At 41.7% G+C, this 18,615-nt stretch overlaps 1 protein-coding gene across 2 annotated transcripts in view; it reads right to left on the bottom strand.

Moving 5' to 3' along the window:
* SPTLC3 (serine palmitoyltransferase long chain base subunit 3) overlaps positions 1 to 18,615 on the bottom strand; it is a 171,948-nt gene that overhangs the window by 25,921 nt on the left and 127,412 nt on the right. For both annotated transcript variants that reach the window (XM_050746544.1, XM_050746545.1), the window contains one exon: positions 17,127 to 17,253. In XM_050746544.1, the coding sequence (XP_050602501.1) occupies positions 17,127 to 17,253 (127 nt within the window). The remainder of the gene's footprint in view (positions 1 to 17,126; positions 17,254 to 18,615) is intronic.

Here is an 18,615-nt window from a genome sequence, read left to right as displayed (position 1 = left end):
CCAAGGTGGCAGCAAATGTCTGAAATGGGCGAGGAGCTGTGTCGATAACTGTTCCAATTTGTGGCAAGAAGACAAAGGAGTTGGCAAAAGACAGATACTAGGTTGAGTGATTGGGTTAATATGGTTCCTTGAAAGGGCTCTGAGATACCATGCAAATGAAGGTGGCCACCAAGAAGCCCCATCCAAGGCAGCTGCCTGAAGAATTAAAACCTTGTGGTTTCCAGAGCTTTGCTCGGATAGGATGCACTGAACAGGCCTCAGGGAGGAGGGTATGGGGAAAAATTGATGGGGAAGCCCCCTAACTTTTGCTTTGTGCCCAGGACAAAGCTCAGCCAAGCACTCCAACAGTATGAAGCCAATTTCCTGGGTTCAAAATAAACTCTACCATCTTGGGCAAGGTACTTCCTCTTTCTGAGACCTGTATTCTTCATTTGTAAAATGGGAATCATGACAAGGATAATAATAATATTGCCCACTTCATACTGTTATGAGGATTAAATATTAAATAGGGTGTCTGACTTAACTTGGGTGCTATAGAATATATACATATACACACACAGACACATATATATATTTTCATACACACTTATTTGAAAAATTCTATAGTTCACAAATACTGAAAACAATTAATTTGAACCAAAGATTGGACTGACTGACTTGGATTTGCTCTCTAAAACTGGGTCCCTCTGGTCAATGTAACTGACCTGCAGCACCTACAGCCAACCTGGTCATCCCTGTGCCCTTCTTGGTCTTTTTGGTGCCCAAGACATGTCCTCCATATATTCCTATTTTTAAGAATTACATGTTTATCAGAATAATTTTCATTCTCAGTGCTCCAGTTGAAGCAGATGATCACAGAGAATTTAACTACATAAAGTCCTTCTATTTTACAAAGGGCACAAAACTTTAGAGATGTTCACTAGTAATTAAGTCCTAATTAAGAGAGTCCTGATTAGGTTTTAGCTATAGGTGAACATCTCTGAAGTTTTGAAAGAGATTCAAAGAGAGAGAGAGGAGGGGGATTTGATGTAAGGGAGACTATCCGTTGCTGACTTTGAGGATGGAGGGGCCCTCATGGGACGCAAACAGCCTCCAGATGCTGAGAGTGTTCCCACTGACAGCCAAAGAGGAAATGGGACCTCAGTCCTACAACACAGCTACTGGATTCTGTCACAGCCATGTGAGCTTGGAGGAGGTGCCTGAGCTCCTGATAAGAAAGCAGCTGCTGACACCTTTATTTCAGCATTATGAGAACCTGAGCAGACAGTACACTGTGCCCAGACTCCTGACCCAAGGGAACTGATCTATTCAATGGTCACTAAGTTTGTGGTAATTTGTAATGCAGAAATAGAAAGTGAATACAATCTCTCTAGCCCAGACCCACATGCTGGGATTCCTCAGGCACAAATCCACCTGCCTAATCCTCCCCAGCTGTAGGAAGGAAAAACAAAGGCCAGTGTGGAATACCAGCTCCCCTTCACCCTGGAAGATGCTACAGATGGAATAATGTTCTTTCCTTTCCCAGTTGTACTGAACCAACATGGAATTCCATATGTATTACATCACCACTTCCTCATCTCAGAGTCCAGCCACACAGAGGAAGCAAACATGAAGAGGATGCTCCAGTAGGGCTCATGTAAAAGGATATCTTGTTTGTAGGATGGCTGGAAGAATGTGGCTGACTATCCTTTGCCCCAGTGCCATCTAAAAGACACACAGATTCTCTTTAGGTTCTTTCTAGGGAAATTTTTTAAAAACTCAAATCAACTGCAGAATTTACTGAGCTTTCATAAAAGTCTACCCTTGGCTAACTCTTTGGATAAAGTAAATGAAGGGGCAGAAGTTTCTGGAACAGTTTGCTAGCTATTTATGCACAACCAGGCAAACTTTCCCTCTTAACTAGAGTTCAGTTCGTTGGCTAATTGTGCATTTATTGGACAAACCCAAGTTGTCACACATGTAGGTGAGCAGCAACAGCAAGGCAGAGAGGCAATGTCTGTCACCTTGATTGCTAACCCTGACCTTAGGTCCACACACACAAAAAGACCAGGTAGAACTTTTTTGCCCCCCAGCACAGGTGATTAATCATGGACTGAGGCAGGCCCTCAGTTGAAAGCCAGTGGAGCATAGCATCAACATCTGTTTTGTGTTAGCTATTGCTGAAATGCCAGGGGCCTGAAACCATTTAGAAAACGCAGCTCTCCATGCCCTCAGCCTCTTTTGGTCTCTCCAGCTGGCAACCAAGTGGCAAATGTATTTAGAAATCAGAAGCTAGCTCCTCTGTCAACAATGCCAAGGGCCTTCAATGCCGGGGTCCTCGGACAGTGCATTTGGGTGGAATTTTTTGTAGATGCCTCTTGTTTTCATTGAGGGACCTTGGAAAAATGGAGCAACCACCACGTTCTGGCTGAGTTGGATGGAGAGAAAAAGAGTTGTAGGAAACCAGTTTTGTATTCAGTGAACTCTCTGCCAAGGTAGACACTGAGAAACGTGAGAAGATCTTTTTTAAACCAGGTGTGAATTATCATGGTTTTATCACCCGCATCACAGTCCTTTTCCTTTTTGCTTTTCATTCCCTCTTCCCCAGAGAAGAGACAGAATTTGAGAGAATTGTAAATCTGCAATAACAGTCACAAGATAAGTTTGAGGATGTGAACGGATAACGTAGCTTGCAGTTCCCAACAGTTTGCACTGAAGACAATCAATGTCTTGTAAGAGAAGTTTGTGAATGTATCTCATGTCAAAAATAAACAGTAGGAAAGAGAAAACTCCTCTCTTAAGAGCTAATTTCTGTCATCCAGTGTACTCCTTTCTTTCCCCCCTCAATGCCCTAAATCTTCCCCCTTAGTCCCTGGTTTTTTTTAAACCTATCAAACTCAAGTGTAAAAATATGTGTGCCCTGTTGCAGGGACCAGAGCAAAGGTTGTAGGTCACAGCTGGAAGGGGCTGGTGCCACTTTCTCCCAGTCCACGCTGGGCTAGGGGCAGGGTCAATACCTCACCTGGCAATCTCATGATAAAATTTCACCAATAATCAGAGTAAATGAAATAATTCACACAAAGTGATTTAACAATGAGGCATGGTTGTATTTTCAGTGCACATACATTGTATTTTAAGTGTCACTCTTTTTTCCTTTATCTTTTCTCTGTAGAAGGTAAATAAAAATGATTAAAATTCAAAAATTAATAAAGTTACTTAAAAGACCTTGACATTTTAATCAACTTTTTCTCCTAATAACTGAATAAAAAATAGAAATTTAAGCTTTAGAACTTTTTTTTTAATCCTGTAGATATTCTGTAGAATGAATTATCTGGTGTGAACTTGCCCATCTAGACATAACAGGGCTTTTAAAAGTAGATAAAATGCAAGTGATGTTAATTGGAATCATATTGTAATATTAGCTCAATCCTGATAGGAAGTCTCTAGTTTTATTTCTCTACCTGGGCTCAGAATTCAGTCTCGTGTCTGGTTACCTTAGTTAGTCAAGGGCTGGGTGCTAATGTCATGAACATCAGAGGTTTGATGCCTGTTGAAATTTATTAGCTTCCTTTTCTTCTGTGGTCCCAAAAGTACCCAAGGAGAGTTGAGTGAGTGACTGGGGTGGACTCAAACTCATTCAATTCAAAGAATTGGCCTATCAGTTCATGTTTTTAAATTGCAATTTTTAATTTTCTGATAATGATGCCATTTTCTGTCTCATCACATCCCTTCTTCAAAGAATAAAAAGTCCTTAATGTCTGTATGCTACCATTTCCAAAATGTACATTCTCCCCTCCTCTGGCATGACTTCCGGAGCTACTCCAATTTTATGTCATTTTAAATTCTTCTGAGGAATTATTATCCTCAGGGTCCATTTTCTGCTTCAAGAAAGTACACAGCTTTGGGGAATTGAGCAACAGAATCATAGCAGTGATAGCAATACCTGCCATGTGCTAGGAATGAGTTCTGTGAAAAAGAAAGTAGAAGTAGTTGTGGTAAAAGCCAGACTAGTAGCCCCGAGAGTCCCTAAAAAAAGGAGGAGAGATCTGTCTTCGGTCCTTTAGACTTTATTTTTCTTTTGTTCTTAGCTACTTTTATTCTATTCCAGGTCAAGAGTTTATTTATGAAGAAAATAGGAAAGCATTTGGAAAGAATCAGAAAGTCTGAGGAAAGAATGTCCTGGGTGGAGGTTAAGTACTGTGGCAAAGTCTGGTTCCTATTCACCAAACTCATTTCCTCTCCTAGGCACATAGTTAACTCCATTACCCAGGTTCCTTTGTGGTTAGGCAAAGTCATGTGACTGAGTTACAGCCAATGGAATGTGGGCAGAAATACAATATGCCTTTCCAGACATGGCCCTTGAAAATGTCACAGGCACAATCCATCATGCTCCTTACCCCTTTGTCAGCAACTTTGGAAACCATATATTGAAGCTGGAGGAGCTACAAAATGGAAGGAGGCTGGGTTCTTGGAAGAGAACTGTCTTGCCCAACAGAAACACCAATTTTGGATTTTATGTTAGGAAAAAATGAATTTCTATTGTGTTAAGCCATGGTTTTGTTGGCATTTGTCTGTGACAACAAGTAACATACCTTAACTAATACCAACCCCACAAAAAAGGATACTATGGAAAACTTTCAAAGACTCAAAATCCCAATACCCCTTTATCTTTCATTGTCTGTAAAAAGAAACCCACATTTTTCTGTGGGAGTTTTAGTTTCTCAGCCTCTCATTACTAGTCACCAAGTATGTCACAGAAACATAGTTTCTTGATTGAAAAACGTCCTAAGTGCAAACCATTATTAAGATGGAGGAGGAGAAGGAGAGAGGATGGAAAATGTCATTTTGGATGCTTAGGAATCACGCTACCCTCCTCTATTTTGGAAATGTACTTAACTTGAACAGAGAGGATTAGCTGTTGCCCAGTGCCTGCTGATTACTGTGTATGAAAAAGTGAAATGCACTTTTGAGTTTCAGATTGTGTCTCTATAGGAAACTTTAAGCGAGGGATTCAACTAACTGCTTGATAATTAAAGGAAAAACTCCAGTTTTGCTTCTACTATTTAAGTAGCATTGGCTTGAATTATGCAGCATGCTCAGCTCACCTCCATATCTGATAGTATCTAGACAAATCCTCAGTGTAAGTTATATAAAACCATGCATTTATCAAAAGAATGGGAAAGAGGCTATAGAGTTTGACCTATGCATGCACCCATCCATGACGTATTTATGACTGCAGTATTTGAACTAAAATAATTATATAAGTAACCTATAAAGAAATAACATTGTAATTGTTTATAAGTGGTGACTAGATCCCAAGGCTTGTCAGAAAATCTGCTTAGTCCCAAGTATAGTATTCAGTGCCCATTCACTCACATATTTGATGCTTAAGGTGCAATTAAATAACTAATCACTACCTATTTGGAAGGCTGGGTTAGGGGTGTGTGTGACTAACATAATAGAAGTAAAAAACTGCAAGTGACTGAAGGAAGGAAAAGTAATTTTCTGACTGGGGCCATCAAGATAGGACTTATAAGGATGACCAGGGGCTCAGGAGATAATGAATGGGGGTAGTGTGTTGTGGGGAGGGATGAGAGCCTTCAAGATAGAGGAAAAGCTGCCTGCGGAATCGTTGAGGAAATATGGCCAAAGCTGATGCTGAATGGGTCATTTATTCAGCCAACATGTACCACTTCATTTTGGGGACAATGTCTCTGCCTTTATGGCATTTGTATTCTCCTGGTAAAAACAGATATTAACCCAGAAAGAAAATTCATATTAAAGGAGGTAATACGTGCTATGAAGAAAAATGATACTGAGTGAGGGGGTGGACTGAGTAACTCACAGGAAAGGGGACAATATTTTAGAAAGGATGTTTAGGGAAGGTCTCCCTGGGTTGGTGGCAAGAACTAGAAGGGTCACTCCAGCATGAATCCCTAAGTTGTTCTGAGTCCAGATTTCCTCTGGTCTCAAGTTTTGGCTCTGCACCTGCTCTGGGAGATGAGCTCGAGTAGCAGAAAGCTCAGGGGGACCTATGCTTGGAGTCAGGAGCCAGAAAGGCCTGTGTGGTGAAGGGGCAAATATGAGGGAAGGTTGCAAGTCTCTGTGAAGTCAGGGAAGGCCTGGATTGCTTTCTTTAATTTTGTAGAGATCCTCTTTGTCCGTGAGGATAAGGACAATTTGATCAGCAACAGCTGTTTACTTATCTGTGTCTTTAAACATGATCTGAACTACTTCAACTAACAGAATATATGTTTTCTTTCCCAGGGTATACAAACCAAATTGTCATCTTTAGCCTTTCTGATGTTCTCAGCAGAAACAGGGACTTCACCATGAAGGAACAGAACTCAGTTTTAATTTTAGAATAGGGAACATCATCATAAAACATAACACAATATAGCCAAATGTATTATTATATATGATATATTATAACAGCATAATTTAACCACATATGAATGAAAAACCCATCACTTCTGTAGGTCAAGAATGGAGAACCTTCTCCCAGAGGCCAAAACTCAAAGGAAAAGAGGAGCATCCCGTTAGCTGAAAGCCTTCATTCCCCAACCCTGCTAAAGGCAGCGTGTAATGTGCAAGCAGAATTCTACAGCCAAGGCAACAACTTCCCCACAGATGGAAAGCTTTGAATACTTCCCAACTCATCCAAGAACTAAAACCTCAGAAAGATTTATTGTGAGGAGGCCCTCTGCTAGGGAGCGTTTCTATTGAATATTTCCTCCTCAGGTCTTGGTCTGATAGCAATTAGTTTCTAAAGGGTAAAGGAAGCCCAGATTGAGGAGGAACCACTTGTAACCAGCACAATGGTTGGGGGACTTAGCTCTAATTTGCAGACTCAATTTCCCCATCCTTCTTGTATTGGCTTTCTTAAAAAAGCTCACCAAAACCTGGGTTTCCATCCTATCATAGGCTTGTTAAGCTTTTTCTTAGCTTTCTCTTCCTATGGAAAGTGGAGAATTGAAGTAGTTATCTGGATAATATCTGTTTAATTGATAAAATCTAAGATAATTAAAGAAGCATAATAGTAACAGAGTATTTATGACCTTTTTTTGCAGCAATAATCCCTGACTACTACATTGAGAAAACATAAAATTAAAAAGAAAATATTGCATTGTTATTTCATCCTGCCAAATTCCTCTCTCCCTGTATATAATATATATAACTTTTACTTATATATTATATAAGTATATAATTTATAACTTTTATTTATAGATATATATATATATAATTTTTACTTATATATATTTTATATACATATATTTTTAGATGGGGTCTCACTCTGTTGCCCAGGCTGGAGTGCAGGGGTTCGATTTCAGCTCATTGCAACTTCTGCCTCCCAGGTTCAAGTGATCCTCCCACCTCTGCCTCCTGAGTCACTGGGACCACAGGTGTGTGCCATCACCTCCATCTAATTTTTTATATTTTTTGGTAGAGACAGGGTTTTGCCATGTTGCCCAGGCTGGTCTCGAATTCCTGAGTTCAGGTGATCCACCTGCATTGGCCTCCCAAAGTGCTGGAACTACAGATGTGAGCCACCACACCTGGTCAAATTCCTCTATTTCTAAGGATCTTAAATAGCTATTGTTTTCCAGGAAGAACACAAGTCATTATTTCACCTTAATTTTATCTTTAGTTTTCTCCTGCCTTTTCTTCCAGACACATTGTCCCCTCCCCTTCCTTACTACACAGAAACTCCTTCAGTTTAAGGGCAGAGAGGGACATGTGTTACTTTGAAGAAAAATAGAGAATTTCATTTCTCCTAAATTTATCATTTAAGTTTAGGTGTTATTAACAATGATTCAGGTGTATTCTACTGAAATCAGATATTACACATTAGTAATTGAAATTCTGTATAACTTTTCTCTTATAAGTAAATTTCCATTACTGTTTTCCTTTCTACAGACTTTACTGGCCACTTGATTATAAATGAATCACATTTTCATGCATGTGATACAAAATGTGGTTTTGTGATTCAGTAAGTTGGTGATTATCCCACCAGCCTGGCACTGAGGTAATAGCTGAGAGAGAATTGATTAAATCAGAGACATTATGATTTTTCTTATAGCCATTTTGATGAAATTAGAAATGAACAAGTCAATGGAGTAATTGGAGTAATCCAAATTTAAGTACTGGCCTGTTCATATAGCTAGAATCGTTCCAACTATTCCTGTCTCTGGTTAAGTGCTGTATTTCAAAAGACTTAATGTTACACAAAAATTCTAAAATATTTAAACGTTTAGATCTTTAGATAAGTGGGCCTGTAGATCTAAAAACTACACAGTAGCCAGTAGGCAAAGTAAGTGCTTGATAAGATATATATTTGCTGTTTCATCCTGACATGAAATTGAAAATATAACAAGAACCTTAATATCTAATGTTCAATAGATGCATCAGGTTAAGCCGATCATCTTTTTTTTCAAAAAAGTGCCAATTTCATTTCAACACCACGTCATCACAATTGTAACGATCAGGGGAGGAAGATGAGCCGTCAAATGGAGGGTGATTATTATAGCACAAGTTAAGTAGATCCCACATAATTACAGGAGAGGCCATTCTTTCTGAGTTAGGAATATGGAATATTTTGTCTTGAGTCATCCTATGATAAATCAACACCTAGCAGTGTTGCCCATTGTGGATTTCCTTTCATCAGATTGATTCCACCTATTGAAGATACACTGAAGAGACAAACCATTTAAGTAATTATTATAAATGCTACCCTATTTATCCCAAGGGATAGCAGTTGTTGGAGAAATGGCAGTATCTCTGTCAGATGTCTACTATCAAATCAAACAATAAAATGAATGTTGTGACCATGAACTCTTAATGACTTGACATACTTCAAAAAGTTATGTGAAAGCACAGGCTTAGGGAGTGACTGTTGTGAGGCACATGTATTTCATAAGCAAAACTCTCTTTCCTATTCCTGATGCCAAAGTGGTCATGGGGACTGAAGGACAGGCAAGGTGCTAGTAGTAACTGAGTGGGCAGGGTTGATGTTTTGGTTTAAACACAGGTTTAAAGAAGTGGATCCAAACACATTTCATGCTTTTCTCTTTTGGGCTTTTTCTTATTCTTCTGCTGCTCTTCTTCCTCCTGTTTTTGCTAGGTCCTTTACCTTTGCTTGCATCTGCCAGAATTCCGTCCTCTGTTCACTTTACTTCTCCCTCTGCACAGATCTGTTTCTTTTCTGTTATGTAGAAACATGGTTATCAAATTTGAGCCTGCACCAGAATCTCCTGGAGGAATGGTTAAAACAGCTGATTCAGAAATGCTTTGTGGCAGTTCTAACAAGCCTCAGGTGACATTGCTTCTTGTGGTCCAGGGACCACTCTTTGAGAACCACTGCTGTATGATGACTTTGTAGTCACTGTCTCCCTCCTGTCAGGCACTCCCATCATCATGAAACAAGAAATGATGACTGGGGACACGTGGGGGAACTTTCCCCAACATCAGTGACTCTATAGTAAGCAGGTAGGTGTAATGAGTAAAACTAGACATGCCTGCAGACAAGAATTATAAGGAAGAAGTTGTCCTTGATGAGCAAGTTGTTTACTCAGATTGCTGATGTTAAGTATTCAGAGATCCAGCTCAAGTCTTTTGATGAAAAGATGGCCCTAAACAGATATTTTGTGAGTATCTGCATCATGGCATAACTGGGACTTAACACATTTCTTTCCAATTCAACTGGAAAGTATGTATTGAAGGCCTATGATGTGTCAGGAACTGTGTGGATTATTATATCGTAGATGTACCTGTGCATGGTACATGCACCTGACCGTGACAGCTTAAGCATTTCCTGAGAATGACCCTGTATGGCAGACACACCTGAATGTGTGTTCACAGTTTGAGCGTGACCAAGCTGGAGATTCGTTCCTTACCTATGAGGAACATCTGAGTCCCCAGCTTGTCCACTGGGATGCTTGTCATACAAGGGATTGAGGCCCTTTGAATAAAGGTTGAGTAAAGGTTGAATAAAGGTTGCCAGGTGGAGGTTGTTATGGAAAGGATGTTAAGTGAAAATGCTAATATGAACTACATGCTTTTTACAAGTGGTGGCAGTTCTCCTGTCCAGCCTACCATCACTGGACCGTCCCTGCATGTAAGTTCCCCTGAATAAACCCCATATCTCGTTTGCTGGCTCAGGGTCTCTTCTTTTGCCTCTCAGCTTTGGTGCTACCCCTTATCTCAGCTTATTGTAGCCTCCGCCCCCTGGGCTCAAGCGATTCTCTTGCCTCAGTATCCATAGTAGCTGGGATTACAGGTTTGCGCCACCATGCCCAGCTAAGTTTTGTATTTTTAGTAGAGACAGGGTTTTGCCCTGTTGACCAGGCTGGTCTCGAACTCCTGACCTCAAGTGATCTGCCCACCACAGCCTCCCAAGGTGCTGGGATTACAGGTGTGAGCCACCGAGCCCCACCTGATATGGAGATTTAATGGTTTCTATCTACAAGAAATCCACAAGCCATTAGTGTCTGATGGGAGGGAAAGAGTGACTACAGGGTCGTTATGCAGCGGTGTTTCTCAAAGGCTGGTCCCTGGACCAGCAGCAGCACTTGGGGCTTGTTAGAATGCAGCAAGCATTTCAAGCAGAAGTTTCTAGGGGTAGAGGGTCCACAAGCTGTTTTGGAAAGGAAACAGCTGAGGGTACTTGTGCAGCGGGAACTATAAAGAGAACAGAGCGCAGGATTAGGGCAAACACTTACTGATAGGGAAAGAGGCCTGGCGGGAAAGAGAGGAAGAACAAATAGAAAAATAAGAGCAAAACCAGAAGAGAAGAGCGTCTCTACGACTAAGACAGTCTTTGAAGACTGTTTTCAAAGAGAGAGAATGATACAGAGAGATCAAGTTTAATCTGGCGAAGAAGCAGGAGAGTGTGTCTACAGGAGTGACTTTAGAGGGAGCAGGATCCATGGAGCAAGGAGGCAGAGGACAGGTGGGCGACAGGCTGCAGGGGCTGGAAACTGCATGAGAAGGGTAGAGGGGAAGCCAGCAGAATAGCTCACTCTTTTGAGATCTGCTGCAATGGATGGGATGAGGCTCAGTGGCTGCTGGAAAAAGAAGGGGCAAGGGAAGTCTTTTTAGGATGAGAGAAACCAACAATCCTAGTCTGTGAAAAGGGGCTAGTATCTTTAGAAGGTGGAAAGGGAAAAAATCAAGCACAGAGATGTAAAAGACATCAGAGCTGTTTATTTGCTGAGATAAGAGGGATAGTGAGAAGAACTCTTTCAATAAATCTTTTTGGAAACCTGTACTTGCCAGACACTGTTTTCAGTGTAATAAATAAAAGACAAAGTGCTTGTTCTCCTGGAGTTTACCCTCTAGGGAGAGCAAACAGATAATAAGCAGATACATATACAATTTGTCAGGTATTCATAAATGCTATAAAGATTAAAGCGTCTGGGTGCGGTCCTCACGCCTGTAATCCCACTACTTTGGGCCGCCGAGGTGGGCGGACTTCTTGAAGATGGGAGCTCAAGACCAGCCTGGTCAACATGGTGAAACCTCGTCTCTACTAAAAATATAAAAATTAGCTGGGTGTGGCAGCAGGTGCCTGTAGTCCCAGCTACTCAGCAGGCTGAGGCACAGGAGTCATTTGAGCCCAAGAGGTGGAGGTTGCAGTGAGCCAAGATGGCACCACTGCACTCCAGCCTGGGCGACAGAGTGAGACTCCATCTCAAATAAATAATAAATAAAAAATAAAGCAAGGTGAGGAGAATTAGAGGGACAGGAATTTACTATTTAGGATAGGGCCACTTCCCTAACAAGGCAGATTTTCAGCAGAAAGTGGATGGCAGGGAGGGAGTGGGCTATGCAGATAGGTCAGAAGAGCAGTTTTAGAGGGACCAGCGAGTGCAAAGACCCTTCTGCGTGGGCTGCTCACTGTGTTTTAGGAAAAGCAAGGATGCCAGCTGCCTTCAGTGGGCTGAGCGAGGGGAGGGGTGACAGGACATATGGAGGACCACATCCTGAGAAGCTGTAAAGAACACAGTCTGGATTCTGCTGAGTAAGCTGAAAAGATGATAGAAAGTTCTCAGTGGGGAAGTGACATGGTATGAGTTAGTTTTTCTTCTCTTTTTTCCAAAAGATAATTTTGGCTTCTGCATGGAGAACAGGCCATAAAAAGGCAAGGGCAGAAGTGGGGAGAATATTCAGGAGGCTACTCCAGGAATCCAAGTGAGAGGTGATGGAGAGAGTGGTGGCTGTGTGAGAAGTGACCTGATTCTGGATATATGTTAAGTAGAGTGTGCAGGAGTTGCTGATAGAGTAGGAAGATGTGAGTTCGGGGAAAAAGGGAGAACTCTGGGGTGGGTAAAGCTATTGGAAAATTTGCAGAAGTAAGGGAAGAAAGGAGATGTGTTGAAAGTAGTATGTCTTTATTGAATGTTTAGTGTGTATCAAGCATCATGCTAAGTTCCTTATCTGTATCACTTCACTTAATTCTTCTGACAACCTTAATTTGCAATGAAGGAACTAAGGCCAAGAGAGGGAAAGTGACTTGCCATTCACGGAGCAGATGTCAGGCCAGGCACCGCTGCAGGGCACACTCTGTGAATTAGCCCACATCATACAACCTCTGTCTTCTCTGAGAAATGGAAGTTTACCCAGAGTTGGGGAGAGAAGGTGTAGTAAGGTAAGATCAAGATTGGGAGTTCAAAAAATGTTGAGTGATTTCTCGAAAAATGTACATCAAAGATTTAAACATGATAATAAGATGATTTTTTGACAATGCTTTCTTTAGGGGAGTCAGTGTGGTTTGGGGCTCACCTTCTTGTGGCTATGTATGCTATGTATAGGTAAGAAAACGACTGAGCTGTGATCTTTCTAGACCTTTCCAAAAGTAACCTCAATCACTGAGTGATCCCTTCCGCTGCCACAACTGGTGTGGAACCAATTCCCAGCTCCCAGTCCTATGAGATAAACATCCTCACGATCTTATTTAGCATAAACATTGACCTGAAATGGAGCAGGCTGGCAAGATGGAAGTTGAGTCATGACATATTTATTAAGCTGAGCACTGAGTTTGACACTCAGAGGAACACCAAAATAATTCAAGACACATTTCTTGCCCTTAAGGGGCTTACAACATTGGCTTGGCTGGAAGACCACCCAACATCCATTAGGATGGAGAAATCAAACCTCCACTTTTGGACTCACTGCACTGCTCAGAGTGACAGGCCAGGAGATTAAAAGGGTCTTAGTGCATATGGAATGCATGCGCGGCCTGCAGCCCCTCAGCCTGTGTGCATTAACTCCACAAGCAGCCTGGCTGCAGAGTGAAGGTGGCTGTTTGTGCATAAACATTGTCATTTCACTGGGACTGCTATTTCATCTTTGAACCTTGGCATCAAAGGAACACTGACCTTATTCCTGTAGCTTGCCTTTCTTTGAAGCGTATGGCTTTGCATTGCAGATTAAAGTGAAGACATTCATCAAGGAACAGATCTGGCCAACTGCTCTCCAAACTCAACCCGAAACAAAGCCTTGAAAGACTCCAATCACAGTTGCAGTGGAGTGGGCTGAAGATGAAGGCTCAGAGCCCGGCTCCTCTTTCTCAGATCCTGTAAAGCAGCTCTTGCATGAAACAGTGCATCCTTTGAGCTCTGGGCAACTTTACCCTGAGAGTGAGTCTATCTCTGCAGAAAGGGGTGAGCTAGTGCAATGTCCCTAACCTGTCCTGCTCATTTGATTTAAAGAAGCCACTGTTGCAAATGAGGCCAGTGTGATCATTCACTGTGTGCCTTTGAATGCTTCAAAAGATGTGTCAGGCACAACCACCTGAAACTTGGCTGATAATTCTGTCAATTTTCTTTTTCTTCTACTTTCCTTTGTTTGTTTCTTTGAAAATAAACTGTCCTATATTTCTCCCTCATTCTCCTATCTTGCCTCTAAAAAAACCAGACCGTACACATGACATTCTCTGTTTTTTTTTTTTTTCTCTTAAGATGACAAGAGGAGTAAAGTGAGAAACTTTAAATGGGAGGTTAAAAAAATAAGCAAAGAATTACTTAGGTATAAGGCTAAGAGAGAGAAGCAAGGGAAATATCTCCTACCCCAGGGGAAGAAAAATTGATGGCAGATGATTACTCATGTCTTTAATGTAATCTTTCTTCCACTGTGATCAGATCAACAGAGCAAGTTCTGTCTGTGATGAAGTGGTAAGCCAATCCAGAGGACGGAAGGAAATGATTGTAAAGTTGCGTACATGTAAAGCAACTGATTCGGATGACATATACAACAAAGGACCCCAGAAATGAGTGAAAATTTTTGTTGAGACACAAGCTAATTTCTAGAATAACTTTTTCCTAGTCACTTGTCTTTAAAACAAGACCAAAGAATAATTCTAGTCATTCTGAGACAATTCACTTAACTTGCATTTTTGCTTAAAACTCAAATAATTGATTTTCCATTAAGAAACACTTGAAGTTTAAGAAGAGAATTAATATGGCTTTATGGGAAGCCAGTAGTTCCAGGCCAGTTTTTTCATACAGTGGAAAGCTTGTGGAGGAAAAGATGCCGCTCTATATGGCTTCAATGTTAAAAGGTTAAAAGATACCTGTTTAGGACAGGCATAGTGGCTCACACCTGTAATCCCAGCACTTTGAGAGGCCGATGTGGGCAGATCACTTGAGGCCAGGAGTTCCCGACCAGCATGGCCAACATGGTGAAACCCCATCTCAACTAAAAATACAAAAATTGGCCAGGTGTGGTGGCTCATGCCTGTAATCCCAGCATTTTGGGAGGCCAAGGTGGGTGGATCACCTGAGATCGGGAGTTTGAGACCAACCTGGCGAAACTCCATGTCTACTAAAAATACAAAAAATAGCCAGGTGTGGTGGCAGGCACCTGTAATCCCAGCTACTCAGGAGGCTGAGGCAGGAGAATTGCTTGAACCCAGGAGGCAGAGGTTGCAGTGAGCTGAGATCACACCATTGTACTCTAGCCTGGGTGACAAGAGTGAAACTCTGTCTCAAAAAAAAAAAAAAAAAAAATTAGCTGGGCATGGTGGTGCGCGCCTGTAGTCCCAACTACTCAGGAGGCTAAGGCAGGAGAATTGCTTGAGTCTGGGAGGTGGAGGTTGCAGTGAGCCCAGATCACGTCACTGCCCTTCAGCCTGGGCGACAGAGCAAGACTGTCTCAAATTTTTAAAACTCCCCCAAAAAAAGAACCTCCCCCCACCAAAAAAAGGTACCTGTTTATCCAATCTGTATCCCTTAATTGACCCCGGCCTCTTTTTGGGGTGTGGCCATATGACTAGTTTTGGCCAATAGATTGTAAACAAGGTGATAAGAATCACCTCCAGGCTGACCCTCCCTTTCTTTTTACCTTGGTAACCATGGGGGCCATGTGTTGAGATGACGAACCCTTAAGGTGAAAGCAGCCTGAGTCACTGTCTTCAAGGACAAGCACTGTGTAGAGAGCTGACTGACTGGTATTAGATGTGATGCAAACAAGAAATACCTTGGTTCTGTGAAGCCACTGAGATCTACAGGGTTTATTTATTATGGTGGCAAAACCTCCCTTATTCTGACTAATCCAGGATCTTATCTTAGAGGATATCTAGTCCTACTTCTCTTCTGTCATAACGATGCTTCCTACAGCATCTCTGAGAAATGGTTCAAATACTTGTTGATCACCTCAGAAACAACAGCAAATAACAGTAGCAAGCAATTATATAATGCTTACTAATAATTGTCTCCAGACACAATGCTAAATATTTTATACAGATTAATGTATCTACTTCTCACAAAAACCTTGGCTCCTAAATATCATTTTTTCTCACTTTATAACTGGATGAATTGAAGTACAGAGAAGTTGAGTCACTTGCTCGGGGTTGAATAGATAAGTCACTCGTCTAAGGCCACACACGAGTGAATAGTATCACAGGAGTCAGATCCAGGCAGCTACCTTCGGTCTCATACCATAAGGGCTTCCTAGACTGGACTGTCGTTTTCTTTTCACAAAGACTAATCAATAAGATGCAGAGTCATAACACTGAAAAGGCAAGCCTGGAAGGAATCCTAGAGATCAGCCAATCACTGCATTTCATATGGAGGAAAAAATATCCTCCTGCAGGCCTTTACCCTGCTTTAGTGAAAAAAAGTCCTGTCTTTCAAACAAGTGTCTTGGGAGCACTAGGGCTCAGTAGAAGGGCCCCAAGGGGTATCAGTATGGGGGTAAGTGAAGACACTACTTTAACTAGATCAGCCTTGTTCTTATCTGTTTTATACAGTAGGCTTCTGATAAAATTTGTATGTGAATATTCTGCTGCTTTAATAATACCGAAAACTCATGGAGTACCCCATACTTCTATTGAAATAGCAGGCTTGGAGGGTTGCATTAAGCAATGTCAGACTTCAGGACAGCTGGGAAGTGAGGTGAGGCACATGGATTGTACAGTCCAGTGGCCAGGATAAATTGGCTACTTCCATAAATGTGCTCACCAGCTTGCCTGGCAGCAAGAACTGCCTTCTTCAGCACCGTATCCCCTCTGGTGTGTGACATGCAGTAGAATCTCTATAAACCATCTCTGCAAAATGGAGGGAGAGTTCCAAGGGGTTTTTATGAAACAACTTTTCAAAAAGGATTAATTTGGGTTAAGCAAAGTAGCACAGTTTAGCTCTGTTCCCACTGGCAAAGAAATGGCTGGAAGGTTATTGTGTGTGTTTTGTCTATATATCCTCAAATGGCCAGTGGTGGACTTCCATTGCCCAACCTCTGGCTATAAAAAATAAAAGGATGAAAAATTGGATATTAAATTGGCTACTTTGGTCTTAGGGAAACACAAGTGACAGCCCCAAGCAAGCACAGGCAAGCATGTGCATGCAAGCGTGCGCGCACACACACACGCAAACACACACACACACACTATATTTGCTTCATTTCAACATAATTGATCACACAAAATTATCTCAATTTGCTGTTCACAATGAGGTAAATTAGAAAGTTTTCTTTGCTTTAATGAAGGGTTTTTGTGTGGTGTGCTAACAGCAGTTTTTGTGCATTTATCACATGGCTTGATTTACAAATAGGGTTCTATAAGATAAAGATGTGTATTTGAGAAGTGGAAAAATTAATGAGGCAGAAGGGAGACAGAGCGATGCAAGAGCTGTGCTCTATGCAGATCCTCTTACCTTGTGTGGTCCCATCCATTCCCATGAGATGTTTTAGTGATCTGATGATTTGCTCTGCTATCGGTGGGCTCATGGATGAAGCATAGACGGCACTATGCGAGTGAACCCGTAAATAATCCACAAGGTCCTTAAATAAAGAGGGAAAACCCAAAAAGAGGGCAAGTAAATCTCAACACTGGTGGTGGGAATTACATCTAGTCCCATCCCCATCTTCATAGCAAAAGACATTTGATCTCACAGCTCAAAAGAGGAATGGGGTCCAACTCTCAATGGTTTTCATCAAATTATTTTTTTCTATTTCCTTCATAGTTTCTCCCTCAAAAACCTAGAATCTACAGCAAAGCAGGATGCTGCAAATTTGGAGTTGAACTTTAAGGCAAAACCAGATGTGTGAAGAAGAAATGATCTCTGAAGCATTTGTTGAGTACCTACTGTGTGTGAGCACTGACTTGGTGTTCAGTGCCCAAAGAACACAGGATGTGGTCCTTGCCCTTGAGAATATTACATGTGATTGTGCCCATGAACAAGCATGGTAGAATAAGTCACAGTCCATGCAAACTAGGACATACAACAGGGCTGCAAGATGCAGAGGAGAGAGGGTCCTTCTAGCTGAAGTAGATAGAGAAGGTTCCAATGAGAAGATATGATTAAGCCTTGAAGAATGAAGATAATTAAGGAGGAAAAGAAAACGTGGAGGGAGGGTGGCAGAAGAGAGAAGCTGAACATAGGAACACAAGCAAGAAAGTAGAAGGCATGTATAGTAGAGTGTTTACAAAAAATAGCTGTAATTCTCTCACTGCCTGTAACCATGCATCTTTGCAATTCAACTTTGCAGCTCCCTCCATCGAAAGGCGGATTAATCTGGGCTGGCCTTGTGACTTTCTTTGTCCAGCAGTATATGGCAGAGATGATGGTGTGGTGGTTCTGAGTCTATGCCTCAAAATGCCTTGAGTGCTTTTGTCCTCTCAGAACTCTCTCCAGCTGCTATGTGAATAAGCCTGAGCTAGCTTGCTGGAGGGTGACAACCATGTGGAATAGAGAAGGACCACTCCAGCTGAAGCTACCACAGGCCAGGCAGTGCCCTGCTCACTCAGCAATGGACTGTTGAGTGGACAGAAGCAAGTCCAGATGAGACCAAAAGAACTCCTCAGCTGAGCCCAGCCCACATTGTTGATGGACAGAATTGGAAGCTAAATAAATGGTGGTGATTTTAGACACCAAATTTGGGGGTGGTTTGTTACACAGCAAAAACTAATGGAGGCAGCGTGTTTGGAGGACAGCAAAGGACAGTTTGAGTACAGGTTTGTGGGAAATGAAACCAGAATATAGGTTAGGACCAGATAAACTCTGGTTATGCCTTGGGCAGCAGATAACTATTGGAATTTTGTGTATTTTGTGTAACACTCTTTGGAATGCTGAGCTGTTACAGAATTCTGGTCTTCAGTGGGAGGAGCCAGTTTTCACCTGTATGCCTGATTCCTGAGGCCAA

Source organism: Macaca thibetana, chromosome 10, assembly GCF_024542745.1.
Source record: "Macaca thibetana thibetana isolate TM-01 chromosome 10, ASM2454274v1, whole genome shotgun sequence".
In the NCBI taxonomy this organism is placed as follows: Eukaryota; Metazoa; Chordata; class Mammalia; order Primates; family Cercopithecidae; genus Macaca; species Macaca thibetana.
Note: the sequence above shows the minus strand (reverse complement) of the source record. Positions and strands in the feature narration are given on the sequence as shown.